General features: G+C 43.8%; 1 protein-coding gene across 2 annotated transcripts in view; it reads right to left on the reverse strand.

Moving 5' to 3' along the window:
* Positions 1-14,648, reverse strand: part of ZFR (zinc finger RNA binding protein) — a gene marked incomplete at both ends in the record, with an annotated part of 81,523 nt that extends 66,875 nt beyond the window's left edge. For both annotated transcript variants that reach the window (XM_084233158.1, XM_084233157.1), the window contains 2 exons: positions 14,227-14,326; positions 14,612-14,648. In XM_084233158.1, the coding sequence (XP_084089284.1) occupies positions 14,227-14,326; positions 14,612-14,648 (137 nt within the window). The remainder of the gene's footprint in view (positions 1-14,226; positions 14,327-14,611) is intronic.
* Between the last annotated feature and the right edge of the window lie 443 nt (positions 14,649-15,091).

Consider the following 15,091-nt stretch of genomic DNA (forward strand, 5'->3'; position numbering starts at 1 on the left):
CTCCCCAGTGGCGCAGCGGTTGAGCGCTGGGTTGCAAAGCTGCCCGTGGCCTCTGCAGCGCCGGTTCGATCCCCGGCTGCTCCCCGGCCACCGGAGGAGGGTCCCACATGGCGCGCAGACCTCTCCTGCCGCCCGCTGCTCCCCTCAGCAGTGTACTTTGGTCCTTCTGCCTGCTCTGCTCCCCGCTCTGGCTCTGGTGAATTCTCTCACCCTCCCGCGCTTCTGACTGTACCCAATGCATGTATAAACAAACAAACAAACAAATAAATAAAACATGCCTCTATTAAAAAAAAAAAAACAAACACGAAAGACATAAGAATTCCGCCTCTATAAACTTTTAGCAAAATGGGCTATTCTGAATCTTCCTACTAATTAGATGAGAATACTATATTCACTTCTTTTATACAGAGGGCTCATTCACTGATTCCTGAGTTTGAAAAAAAATTCATCCATGACATTGTATCTGAAGACTCAGTCTGAGATTTTGGTTATGCAATCAATTTCACCAGCATCATTAGAGTAGTGCTGTTTACTTCTTTCATCTTATTTATCTAATACTTGTTAAGTATCTTCCTCTATTTCTTTTCTTCCCTTTGCCAATATGGACAGAGAATGAACAATTCTGAATTCTAAACTGTGCTGAAGGAAATCAAAAGCCAACTATAAAAGTAGTGTCTCTACTTTCTTAAAAGGTGATGTAATACTCGGGCAATGCAATATATCCTCTAGTTATCTCCTGTCACATTACTCTTTTTGGGCGATTCCAACTTTCTGTTTTCCTATTGCGTTAGTCTTTTTTAGCACAGCTGGGAATAAGTGATGAGCAAAGAGGAAATTCTCACTAGGATAGTAAAATAGTAAAATGTGCTGATATATTAAAATACTGTACTGTCAATCTTAGTTATAAAAAGGATCCAATGGATCTATATGGCAATTGAAAGGTAAAATTATTTTATTTTAAAAACTAAACCTCCCTGGTAACCTAAGGGTTGTCAGCCCTATCACCTTTATCATCTTAGTTCAATCCCTGGCCAGGGAGCTAACTCATTTATGATGCAGCCACCATTCCCCTTAAATCTGCCTGTACTGCTCCCTACTCTGTCTCTGGTGAATCCTCTCACTCTGCAAACCCGTGCCTCTGGCCAACGCCCCAGTTCTTTTTTGCTAAATAAATCTTAAAAAACAAAAGGCCCAGAACCTCCCTGGTGGCACAGGCGGTTGAGCGCTGCACCGTGAAGTTGTCCACAGTCTCTGCAGTGCCGGTTTGATCCTCGCCGGCCTCAGAGCAACCCACATGGCAAATAGACCTCTCCTGTCTCGCCTGCTGCTCCCCTCAGCAGTGTACTTCATCAGCCTGCCTGTTCTGTTCCCCACTCTGTCTCTGGTGAGTCCTCTCACCCTCCTGCGCATCTGGCCTGTACCAGGGTTCTTGTATAAACAAATAAATCTTAAAAAAAAAAAAAAAGTCAATCCCTTTAACTATTTATAAATAGAACTGCTCAGAAAAGACTCACAAATTAAAGAATACAATAAAAGCTAGGGCCCTAAGTTAGCAAAAGAAAAGTGTTCTATACCTTTTTATATTCAAGAAAAACATATTCTTCATCATTTCTCAAACAGTATTTCTTCAGGGAAAAGTATGAATATTCACACTGAGTGAAATGAAAAGAACTAAAAATAATCTGTCACTTCAGGGCAGTTTTTACTGTTGATTTTTAGTTTCCTTTTTAAACTTACTCTAAGTATTTTCAGTAATTCTGGGATTTTATAAAGGTGACTAAGCCTGCACAATAAGATCCTGGAGTCCTTTAAATACAGTCAGGACAACCAGATATTCTGAAAGCGATGGACAGCCAATGAAGGATTTTAACCATAAGTACCGTGATTAAATTTACATTTTATAACAACCATTCTGCTTAGAGTAAAAATTGGTTTGGGATAGGCAGGACTGGGGGAGTGAGGAAGCTACAAAGCTCTTCATAAATCAACATTCTCTGCTGTTGACATGGTTATTTAAAATGCTTTCTTGCTGCTTTTCAAAAAAAGTGTCAATTTCTTCTAGTATCTTTCAAGGACTTTTTTGCTGACTAGTGTACAAGATATAACACATTTTGTACAATGTATCTTTTCTAAGAAATAAGAAATGGATTTAAAAATTTACTTTCACTAATTAATCTTCAAACAACGCTTACCAATATTTCAAACCCATTTGGCCTGTAGGACCCTCAAGTATTACCTGAATACTAAATCAGGCTAAATAACTTAAGATTTATTTATTTATACAAGAACTGGGTTACAGGCCAGATGCGCGGGAGGGTGAGAGGATTCACCAGAGATAGAATGGGTAACAGAACAGGCAGACTGACAAAAATACACTACTGAGGGGAGCAGCGGGTGAGACAGGAGAGGTCTGCCGAGCCATGTGGGACCCTTGCAGGCCGGCCGGGATCGAACCAGAGCCACAGAGGCGGACAGCTTTACAGTGTGGCGCTCAACTACCTGCGCCACCAGGGAGGCCCTAAATAACTTATTTTAAGGACTATTTTATACTAGTCCTTATGTAGCTCGAAATGATTAGATTCTGGTTTTCCTAACATGGCTACCCATTAAAATTACACAAAAGATGTGTTAACCTACCACATGTTAACTTATCAAACTTAACCCAGCCTCTCTAAAGTCCTAACACTGTTTTTTTGATTTATGACGCTACATTCTCCCAGTTCTCTGCCCAACCAGTATTTGTTTCCTTTTACTTTTAAACAGATACACTCCAAGTTGGTAACCACAACTTAATTCTATTTTTCTTCAAGTCATTCAAAACTACTAAATGTTTGATGTGTGCCAGGAATGGTACCTCCTCTGGTTTCATCCATACAGCTGCAATGGTGGATTTTCATCATATAAATGATATCTGTAGGGCCCCACCTGGTGGCACAGCGGTTGAACGCTGGGCTGCAAAGCTGCCCGCAGCCTCCTCTGCAGCGCCGGTTCGATCCCGGCCGGCCTGCAAGGGTCCCACATGGCTCGGCAGACCTCTTCTGTCTCACCCGCTGCTCCCCTCAGTAGTGCATTTTTGTCAGTCTGCCTGTTCTATTCCCCGCTCTGGCTCTGGTGAGTTCTCTCACCCTCTCGGGTTTCTGACTATACCCAGTGCTTGTATAAATAAATCTTTAAAAAAAAGTTTAAAAAAAAAAGATTATCTGTAGATTATACTTCAAACCATTAGCCCTTTTTGAGAGCCATATCCCGATGCCTACTGGATAAAACAGCTAACATTGATGGCAATACAATGTGTGTTAAGTACTGGTTGAGCTTTACAAACATTCTCTTATCAAATTCCCAAAATACCATGAAGAGTGTAAAGGCCTTCCAATATGCTGATAACATTCTAATTTTAATCTGGGTTAAGGTTATAAAGGTGTTTATAACATTTCATCAGCTTATACTCTTTTTATATTTTTTAAGATTTATTTATTTATGCATACAAGTGCTGGGGTGTAGGCCAGAGGTGAGTGGATTCACCAGACAGAGTAGGGAGCAGAACAGGCAGATCTACTGAAATACACTGCTGAGGGGAGCAGCGGGCGAGACAGGAGAAGACTGCTGTGCCATGTGGGTAGCTCCCTGACCAAGGATTGAACTCATGCTGCAGTGGCTGTAGACATCTTCATAGTGCTGATGCTTAACCCCTGCACCACCAGGGAGGCCTTATACTCTTTTTATATGTTCAGTTCTTCATATGTAGCTTTAATAAAAAAATTTAAAAAACCTCCATCCAATAATGGATTAATATTTATCTCTAGTTTATAGATGAACTTGAAATACTAAGGGATTGTTTGGCAAAGGTCACATGGCAGATAGTAAAGGGAATCTTTAGATTCAGCTCAGGTAGCCTGATGTCATAAGTCATTCACTCTTGGTTGTATCAATTCATCCACTTTCAAGCATATAAAGAATTCACATCTGGGGGCCACCCTGGTGGTGCAGGGGTTAAAGATACAGAACTCTGAAGCTATCACCAGCCACTGAAGTACATGTTGGATCCCCGCCTGCCAGTGAGCTGACCCACATGGTGCAGCAGACCTCTCTTGCCTCACCCACTGCTCCCCTCAGCAATGTATTTCAGTAGTTCTGCCTGTTCTACTCCCCCCTGTCTCTAGTGAATCCTCTCACCACCCCCTCACCCTGGCCTACACCCCAGTTCTTATATGTATAAGTAAATAAATCTTTAAAAAAAAAATCATATTTGCACTGGCTTAACAAATTTCCTTTGCTTAAAATGACCTTGCCTCAGTTTTAGAAGACAATAAAGTCTACCTCGAACTCAAAATCCTCCAGTTCCCTATTTTAGTTTGTATTTAAAACTCATCTGTGATTGTTATCATGTATAATTATTTGTAGGTATACCCATCCCTACTCTTATTCCCCAGAAATAAGAGCAAGGACTATGTGTACTATAGATGTTCATTGAATATTTTAAGTTATTCCCTACAAATGCATATTTTAATATACATGAGGAAACTAATATAAATCCCCCCGTAAAAAGCACCCCAATGTAATTTGTCCTCTGTAAACATAAATTAGAGCTGCACTGCACAAAGCTTTCACAAAATATTAAGAAATCTCACTTTGAACAAGCACTCGAATTTTGATTATTGTGGAGCCAAGATAGCTTACGGACAAGCACAGCAGATGTACTTACCTATAATCATGAGTTCTAACATACTTTGTCAATTATTACATATATAAACTCAAAATTGTCTTCTGATTCACCTGATGACACATCTCTGAAAGATAATTTGGCTGTTTTGCCTTTTGTGACAAATACCTGTACATTACAAACCAGCTGTGAATAAGTAAAGTCTATCTCTGAGCCTTCTATTTTAATTCAGTGATCTATTTGTATATTCTGTACCAATACATTTTCCTGTTTAATAAAGCTTTAGTATCTGATAATAATAAGATCTTCCTTATCTTAAATTGATGATCATGACTACCTTTAAAGACTCTCTTATTATCAACATCAAATCTCTTTATCAAATTACCCCAAAAATCCTATAGAACTTTTTCTTGGAATTACAATGAAGATCTAGATTACTCAGAAAAAAACTGATCACTTGATGTTATTGTTTTCACTCCATGAACACAGTCCATTTTCATTTATTTATGTCTTTTCTATTCCATTGTACTTTTTCCTTAAAGTATTTTAAATATATCATTAGTTTTATTTCTACCTACTTACTAGGTTTCGTGGTTATAAATAAACAAGCCTTAATGTGAAATTTAATAATCTTATTTGGTATTATCAAAAGAGGAATGTTACTGCTTTCTGCTAGCTCTTAGACCCAGAAAATAGCTGAATACCATTTCTCACAGTTTACATGCAAATAATAAAAACTTTCTTTCATATTAAATTGACATTTTCCAACAGATGTGCTCATTTCAGATGTCACATTTTCGTAATTGAAATTTTTTCATCATTATGTATATTACGGTTATCTGTAATCAGTGAGTGATGTTTGATGATACTATTTTGACTGTTTTTTTTTATAGAGGCATGTTTTATTTATTCATTTGTTTGTTTGTTTTGTTTATACAAGCACTGGGTACAGTCAGAAGCGCGGGAGGGTGAGAGAATTCACCAGAGCCAGAGCGGGGAGCAGAGCAGGCAGAAGGACCGAAGTACACTGCTGAGGGGAGCAGCGGGCGGCAGGAGAGGTCTGCGCGCCATGTGGGACCCTCCTCCGGTGGCCGGAGAGCAGCCAGGGATCGAACCGTCGCTGCAGAGGCCGCGGGCAGCTTCGCAACCCAGCGCTCAACCGCTGCGCCACCGGGGAGGCCCTATTTTGACTGTTTTGGTGTGCTACAAACTGTTTGGCATTTTTCAGCGTGGCTGAAAAATGTATGTGTTCTGGGGTCTCCCTGGTGGCATAGGGTTAAAGTCTCAGTGCTATCAACAGCCACTGAGACCAGAGTTTGATCCTCAGACAGGGAGCTAACCCACATGGTGCAGCAGGCCACTTTTGTCTCACCCAGTGCTCCCTCCATGTATTTCAGTAGATCCATCTGTTCTGCTCCCCACTCTATCTCTGGTGAATGTTCTCATCCCCCCCTCTGGCCTACACCCCAGTTCTCGTATGCATACATAAACAAAAACAATTTTTTTTTAAAAAAGTGTATGTTCTGACTATTCTACCTACAAGCTAGTTCCCTTGTATCCCTTCTCCTTGCACCACTAGATGTCCCAAAACTTTATTGAATTTAGGCCACTAAAAAACTAGAAATGATTAACCCTAGTGAGGGAAGGCAGAAATGTAGTCCTCTTGTACCAATAGCTAGCCAAGTTTTGAGTACAAAAGGAAGCTCTTGAAGAAAGTTAAAAGTACTACTCCAGGGCCTCCCCTGGTGGCGCAAGCGGTTGAGCGCTGCACTGTGAAGCTGTCGGCAGCCTCTGCAGCGCTAGTTTGATGGCGGCCAGCCAGTGACGGTCCCACCTGACGAGGCAGACCTCTCCTGTCTCGCCCGCTGCTCCCCTCAGCAGTGTATTTCAGTCAGTCTGCCTGTTCTGCTCCCTGCTCTGTCTCTGGTGAATCCTCTCACCCTCCCGCGCATCTGGCCTGTACCCCAGCTCTTGTGTAAATAAATAAAAATCTTTGGAAAAAAAAAAATACTACTCCAATGAATACATGAGTAAGAAAGTGAAAAGTTTATTGTTGATATGGAGACAATTGTGAGTGGTTTGGATACAAGATCAAACCAGTTACAACCTTCCTTAAGCCAATGCCTAATCCAGAGCAAGGCTCTAACTCTTCAATTCTAGGAAGGTGAACAGAGGTGAGGAAGCTACAGAAAAGTGTGAAGCTAACAGAAGCTGGTTCATGAGGTGTAGAAACCATCTCCATAAAAGTGCACAGTGAAACAAAAAGTGCTGATGTAGAAGGTGCAGCAAATGATTCCAGAAGATCTAGTTAATGTAACTGATGAAGGGTCTCCCCGGTGGCCTAGGGGTTAAGTCTCAGTGCTATCACCGAAAATGCCCTCCTGTGGCAAAGTGGCCTGAGTTCAGCCTGAGTTATATCCCCAGACAGGGAGCTGACACACATGGCACGGCAAACCTCTCCCGTCTTGCCCACTATTCCCCTCAGCAGTACCCTTCAGGAGATCCACCTACTCTGCCCCACCCCCCCGCTGTCTCTGGTGAATCCTCTCATCCCGCACCTCTGTCCTACACCCCAGTTCTTCTACGCAAAAATGAAATTGAAATCTTACAATAAAGGAATAATTCTTGAAAAATAGATAACTGATAAGGTGACTACAATAAAGGAAAGATTTTCAATCTTAGAGGCCATCTACGACTTTCATATCTAGGGAGAAGACCATACCTGACTTCAAAGGACAGGCTGCCTCTTATCAGGGGTTAACGCAGCTGGGGACAAAGTTTAAGTCAGTGCTCACTTACCATTCTCAAAATCCTAAAGTGCTTAAGAATTCTGCTAAATCTACATTGCCCCTTCGCTATCAATGGAAAAATAAAGCCTGGATGACAGCACAGGATTACAACATAGTTTACTGAATATTTTAAATCCACTGTTGAGATTTACTGCTCAGAAAAAGATTCCTTCCAAAACAATTACTACTCACTGACAACGCACATGTCGTCACCCAAGAGTTCTGATGGAGATGGACCAGGATCAATGTTGTCTCCATAACTGCTAATACAACATCCATTCTGCAGTCCATAGATCAAGGGATGTTATCTTGATTTTCAAGTCTCAAGAAATACATCTCATATGGTTAATACTACCATCGACAGTGACTTCCCCAATGGATCTGGACAAGATAAACTGAAGACCTTTGGGGAAGGATTCACCACTCTTGCTGGCATTAAGAACATTCATGATGTGTGGGAGAAGGTAAAATTACCAACATAAACGGGAGCCTGGAAGCTGACTCCAATCCCTAGGGATGGCTTTGAGGGGTTCAAGACTTCAGTGGAGAAAGTAACTGCCAACATAATATAAAAAGCAAGAGAACTAGAAGTAGAGACTAAAAGATGTTACTGAATTGCTACAACCACACAATAAAACTTAAATAGATGAGTTGTTACTTATGGATAAGCAGAGAAAGTGGTTTCTTGAGATGGAATCTATTCCTGAGGAAGAAGCTGTGAACACTGTTGAAATAACAACAAAGTATTAGAATATTACAGAAGCTTAGTTTAAACTAAGCAGCATTTGAGAGGACTGTTAAAAAGAAATCTCTTGTGAAAGGAAGAGTTGGTAGATATGAGAAACTTCACTGTTTAATTTTAAGAAAATGCCTCTCTTCACCTTTAGCAACCATCTCTTGATCAGTCATCAAGAGGCAAGACCCCTCCACAGCAAAAAAGGTATGTATCAGAAGACTCAGATGATGGTTAGCCTTCTTTAGCAATAAAGTATTTTTAAATTACATTATTTGTATAAACATAAAGTGACGACAAATTTAACAGACCACAAGGTAATGTAAACACAACTTTTTCATGCACTGAGAAACAAAAAAAATGTGATTCACTTTACTGCAGTGGTCTGGAAATAAACCTGCAGTTATCTCCAAGGTGTGCCTATACAGTAAATACAAGTATCGACAAAGGAGTTCTTTTAAAACCCTAATAGTAGCAGTGTTCAAGTCACTAAGAAATTTAGTATTGGTAAAATGCTTTCTGAAAATCAGGCCTAGAAAGTTTTATACTTACTCTTCACCTCAAGGCATGTTAGGTGAAGAAAGTGCATCTCAAAAAGGAACAAGCGACTGAAGTGGCTAGAGATGGGATTTAAATCCCAAAACAGACTAGCTTCAGATTCATGTTCTTTACATTAAAGTACATTGTAAGGTAATATACGGAAGGCAAGCACACACCTTAAACATTCTATACAGGTACATTTTGTCTCTGAAAGCTCTTAATTTCATATACAGGAGTATCAACGAAACAGCATTTCTTCAATAAAAAGCATTTCCCCCTTTTGGGTAGAAATTTTTCATTATTCCAAACTCATTCATGCAATTTAAATCCTAAGATTTCTGATTCAACAATGGAAGAGCTGATATAATTAGCAGTTGCAGTAATTTTTTTAAAAATAGATCCAGTAAATTTCCACCACCAGGATTGGTTTCAAAAACCTGTTCACCTGGTTTTTTCACCTTCTCAGTTAGTGATTATATCTTTTTTTTTTTTTTTTTTTTTTTACCATGCTAGGGGTTACTTTTAGTCTTTCCTTCAAGACACAATATTCTTCACACTGCACTCAAATAAAAAATAAAAGTAAGAGGATAAAAAAGGAAAATTCACTAGCTAAGCAGTCCACCCAAGTTATCTTAATGATATAAAGAAATATTTATCCTTTAGGAACAGATGTCCTGCAGTAGATCAAGAATCACTAGATGAGATGCTTGGTTAGATGAGATGCTTAATTTAACATGCTGTCCAGACAACAGTCAAAATCCACTTAAACACTGACCATTTAACATCATTTGTAAGACTGAGAATATGGGGTCAAAATAATTATTTTGAATCTTCACACAATCTTTACTTGTCTTTTAATCCAAAAACTACTAGATATAAAAAGGGCTTTGAAAAGGTTATGAAATTATTATTTCAGGTAGCTAATTTTATTGCTGGCACAACATTTAAATGATACACTAAGAATTATATACAAGACAAAAATAATTTAAGCACAAGCTAAAGATTAGATTATCCAGGTGACAAACATCTTGACTAAATAGAACTGATTTATGCCCACAGCTTTCCTAAACTAATGGGAAACTGGCTATTTAAAACTCTCAAAGAAGGGCCTCCCTGGTGGCACCAGTGGCTAAGATGCAACCTATGCCTATCCACAGCCACTGCAGCACGAGTTCGATACTCGGCGACCAGGGAGCAACCCACCTGGCACAGCAGACCTCTCCTGCCTCACCCGCTGCTCCCATCAGCAGTCTATTTCAGTCAATCAACCTGTTCTGTTCCCCACTCTGTCTCTGGTGAACCCTCTCACCTCTGGCCTATACTCCAGCTCTTATATGCATAAATAAATAAATCTTTTTTTTAAAGATTTATTTATTTATTTATACAAGCAGACTGGGTACAGTCAGAAGCGCAGGAGGGTGAGAGAATTCACCAGAGCCAGAGCGGGGAGCAGAGCAGGCAGAAGGACCAAAGTACACTGCTGAGGGGAGCAGGGGGCGGCAGGAGAGGACTGCGCGCCATGTGGGACCCTCCTCCGGTGGCCGGGGAGCAGCCGGGGATCGAACTGGTGCTGCAGAGGCTGCGGGCAGCTTCGCAACCCAGCGCTCAACCACTGCGCCACCGGGGAGGCCCCTAAATAAATCTTTTAAAAAAAAAAAACCTCTCAAAGAAAAGGTCATGACCCACTAATAGTAAAATATAAAGAAACTACATATTATATTACACATGTATGCCACAAATCCCCTTCAAAAACTGAATAAAGAAACTACATATTATATTACACATGTATGCCACAAATCCCCTTCAAAAACTGAAAAATTGGGCCTCCCCGGTGGCACAGCAGTTGGGCGCTGGACTGCGAAGCTGCCTGCAGCCTCTGCAACACTGGTTAGATCCTCAGCCAAAGGCGAGTGTCCCACATGGCATGCAGACCTCTCCTGTCTCGCCCGCTGCTCCCCTCAGCAGTGTATTTCATCAGTCTGTCTGTTCTGCTCCCTGCTCTGGGTCTGGCGAATTCTCTCACCCTCCCGCGCTTCTGACTGTACCCAGTGCTTGTATAAATGAATGAATGAATGAATGAATGAATGAATGAATGAATGAATGAACAAATATTTTAAAAAAACTGAAAAATTTCTGAAGACTTGTGTCACTGTTATGGAGTAAAAAAAAGATTTTGATCCTACAAAATACTAGAACTACTAGTTTTTCTATTGAGAATTCTCTCACATTCTTTGCTATCCTAAGCTCCTTATAAACTATTAATTTTTCCCCAAGATTATAAAATTAGACATGTCTATCTAAAATGTCTATTTTCAAACAAAAAATTAGACTCATTTATCTAGTCACATTCTCTTGTCATATAACCATCCCCATTTTTCCAACATGTTTGAGATCTGCCTTGTCCTACACATTCCAAACAAACGTTCTACCAGAAACATATAGATATATAAATTTAAATGTAACAAGGAAATAACATTTCCCACCCCCCATGGGGGTGTGGGGGAAACGCACAAAGATCAGAAAACAGAAAAATTACATTTGCAAGAATGGAAAATGGCGTAATAGCCTGCCATACAAAAATACACAAAGCAGAAAGAAAAACATTTAGTAGCTGATGGAGTATGCAGCACAAAAAACAAGTAAGTGCTTATCACAAAAATGTTTAGTATGCATTATACAAATGAAATATTTGGTTAATCAGTAGCAAAACTAAGAGATCTTTATGTCTTAAGGAATCTTGCTCTCTAGTGTGTCATTATGCCAAAAATTAAGAAGCAAAAAAGGTCCAAATTTAAAACAAGTGTCATCAAATACCATACAAAGCTATAACCAAGGAAACTAAGAACCAGAATTAAATCTCAAGTAGGATAGCTGCTTGGCAGGTGGCATGTGCAACTATTCACATTATCTACATGGAAATGTTCAAGATCTCCCTCAGTTTGCATCCTTCAAAATTTTTGCAAAGTATGCCTCGATCTTCTGTCTAAAAGGAAACTATTAGACACTGTAAACGATTTCTAAACAGGAAGAAAAATGAACATCACTGCTTTTCTTGCCTATGCTTTTACTGATAACCAAAGTTTAGCATTAGTGAGTTTGATTTCTATTAAAAACAAAGAATTTTCAAGCACTATATATAGCGTATATAATAGAACACCTTAGTTTTGTTGATACGAGCAAAAGTCATGTCCAAAGACTAGTCCACACACAATCTAATTTAATTTAAATCATAGCTACAGTTTACTGAAACTTCCTAAGATTCAAAGCCAAAGAAAAATTCAGTACAGAAATTCTGTAATGGTTTCCTATACTGGGATAAAATACAGTCATAAAAATATTTATCCAGGGCCTCCGCTAGTAGCGCAGTGGTTGAGCACTGGGCTGCGAAGCTGCCTGTGGCCTCTGCAGCGCCAGTTCAATCCCTGACCACGGGCGAGGGTCCCACATGGCCCACAGACCTCTGCTGCCGCCCGCTGCTCCCCTCAGCAGTGTATTTTGTTGCTCTGCCTGTTCTGCTCCCCGCTCTGGTGAATTCTCTCACCCTCCCGCGCTTCTGACTGCGCTTCTGACTGTACCCAGTGCTTGTATAAATAAATAAATAAATAAATAAATCTTTAAAAAAAAAATTTTATCCAAAAATGATTAACTTTGAAATTGCGTTGCCTCCTCTCATTTCTATCTGTAGGTTTGCATTAGTCTTTCAAAACTTCCATAAAGAACCCGCTACACTTTCAATAAACAGTTAATAATCCAACAAATCTATCACTCTTCCCACAGTAACAGAAGAAATTTTTATTGGTTAAAAACAGTCTTGTCTGGAACACATAGTACTTGGGTAGCAGTAGATTTATGGCACAGATGTTGACTATCTCGTTTCCCAGAAAAAAAAAAAAAAAAACTTGATTTTTTTCCCCTCTCCCTGAAAACTATTTGCCCTAAAGGTTCTATATCCAAGTAGCTGAGGCTTTGTTACAAGCCGTTTAATTATCACAAATTATAAGCAAAGAATATCTGAAAAGTTTCTAGATTTTGCCCCCATAATTTGTCATCTCAGATCTTGAGATAAGCCCTAAGATAATCCTAGAAGTGTCACATTTCAGTAGCATCCAGTAACTAGCAAAATACCAATTTCATCAATAGTCACATATTTTAACATCTCCTAAAATCAACAGGGCCTTAAACACTGTCCTATTTTGATTGGCAGCAATTTTTAGTGATACATAAAATGATACCCCTTTACAATATAAGGTTTCTCAGAATTCCATAAAACCTACCAACTTTATTTCTCAGAATCATCCATTTTAATCCAAAGAAAAAGCACAATCTCATTTTACAGATGTGCAAATGAAAGCCCAAATAAGTGATGTCCTCAAAGTCATAAAAGCAAGAGCAAGAGAGACCTGGGTTCCAAGCCGGGTCTTCTGGTTCCTAATGAAAAGCTCCCCGTTACATTACCAGGCCCGCCGCCTGAAGTGAAAGAAATTAAAAACAAAACCCAACCCAAGCCAACCCTGCGTTTAACAAACAGCTAATACACCTAATCCACAGACATTTCCTCTGTGGAAAGATGATCGCTCAGGCCTGTATGCTCGAGGCCTCACTCCAGAGACTGTCAACATTGTCACAGACTCAAAAAATTTAACCACCAAAAACAAAAAATAAACACCCGCTAGGTTTTCTTTTGATAAGGCGTGTAATTAGCCAGACACTTCAAAAATTCACTTCTCTCAAGGCTCAGCTTCCACCTGGCACCGCACCTCAGTTCCGAGCAGCTCCCCGTCGCCCCATCCCCGTGCCGGGGGGCAGGATCCCCATCCCGTCCCCCGGGGCCCGACTCCACAGCCGGCCCGGGCGGAGGCCGCCCGCGCACCCGCCCCGCAACTTCGCGCGTCCTTCCCCGTCTCCCCCCAGACAATTCACAGGTGGTTGGTGTTTACATGTCTCCTCGCAGGGAGAACTAAAGGAACTCAACGAACGCGGCGACATCCGCCGCCGGCGCGCAGGCCCGGGCGGAGGACCCCACGGAGCGGGTCCCCGAGAAAACGACACGTCGTCGAGACTCGGGGGGCCGCGCCCGGGGCGAGGGCGGGCCCGGGAGGCGCCGCGGGAGAGGACGGGGCCGCGCCACGCGGCCCCCCCGGAGCCGGCACCCCCGCCCCACGGGGGGGGGGGGAGGGCGGAGGAAGGGCCGGGCCGTCGGGGGCGGGGGAGATCCGGCGCCGCGGCCGCGCTCCCTCCCTCGGGCGGGGCGGCGAGTCGCCTCCCAGGCCGCGGGAGGCCATTTTAGCTGCTGGGCCGCGAAGGCCCCCGCGGCCCCGACCCTCGGCGGCCCCGAGCTGCCGCCCTGCGGGGCCGCTCCCGGCCGGGCCGGGCCGGGCCGGGCCGGGCCGGGCGGGGCGGGCGAGGCCGGGGCGCGGGGCCGCCGGGCGGGGCCGGCGCGGGGGCGTCGGGCGCGGGGGTCGCGGCGCAGGGGGAGGCGGGAGGGGACGGGCGGGAGCCGTTACCTATACTGGGCCGCAGCCGCCGCCGCCGCCGCCCCGCTGTGGGTGAATCCAAAGTAGTTGCCGGTCGCCATTTTGGCATCTTCCCCCAGCCGGCTGGGCACTGCGGCGGGCGCGCAGAGTCGGGTCCCATGGCGGGAGGAGAGGCGCGCAGGGGCCGAGGCGCCGAGGGAGGGCGGGGGAGGGAGAGAGAGAAGCGCCGTGAGAAGCCGCCCTCGCCGGGCCCGGCCGCCCGCCCCCCGCCCGCCTCGCGCTCCCGCACTCACTCGCACGCCCCGGCGGCGGCCGCCGCCTCCTCCCCGGCGCCAGCCCCAGCCCCCGCGCCTCCCCGCCGCCCGGGCCGGGGCCGGGGCCGGGCCGGGGCCGCGGCGGGGCACATTATACTCACCATAGGTGAAGGAAACTACAGGGCATATGGGAATCATGGGCTCGGGCTGCTGCTGCTGAACTCTGAACTCTCACCCGCTGCCTCCCTCCTCAGCCCCGCTCCTCCTCAGCGGAGAACAGACCGCCGCCTCCCGCCGCACTGCGCAGGCGCCCCCGCGCGCGGCACCCTGGGAGCTGTAGTTCCCCCGCCTTCGCGGCTCGGCGGCGCGGGCTGGGGCCTCCGCCCGGGTGTGGCGCGAGGCCGCCGGCTGGGCGGGCGGCCGGGGCCGACGCCCACGTGGGGGACCCGGCGAGCGGCCGCCCCGACGGCGGAGGAGCGGGAGGGGGGCGCCTCGGCTGGGCCTGGCGGAATCCGAGACTGACCGGGGCCGGTGACGTCTGTCAGCCTGGTCTTCTTACTTTTCACTCTTTTCTTTCACTTTCACAGGTGCGCCTGTTCCCTCGCGCTCAGGCTTCGCCCCATCACTTTTCATCAGAATTT

Source organism: Talpa europaea (assembly GCF_964194135.1).
Source record: "Talpa europaea genome assembly, chromosome: 5".
In the NCBI taxonomy this organism is placed as follows: Eukaryota; Metazoa; Chordata; class Mammalia; order Eulipotyphla; family Talpidae; genus Talpa; species Talpa europaea.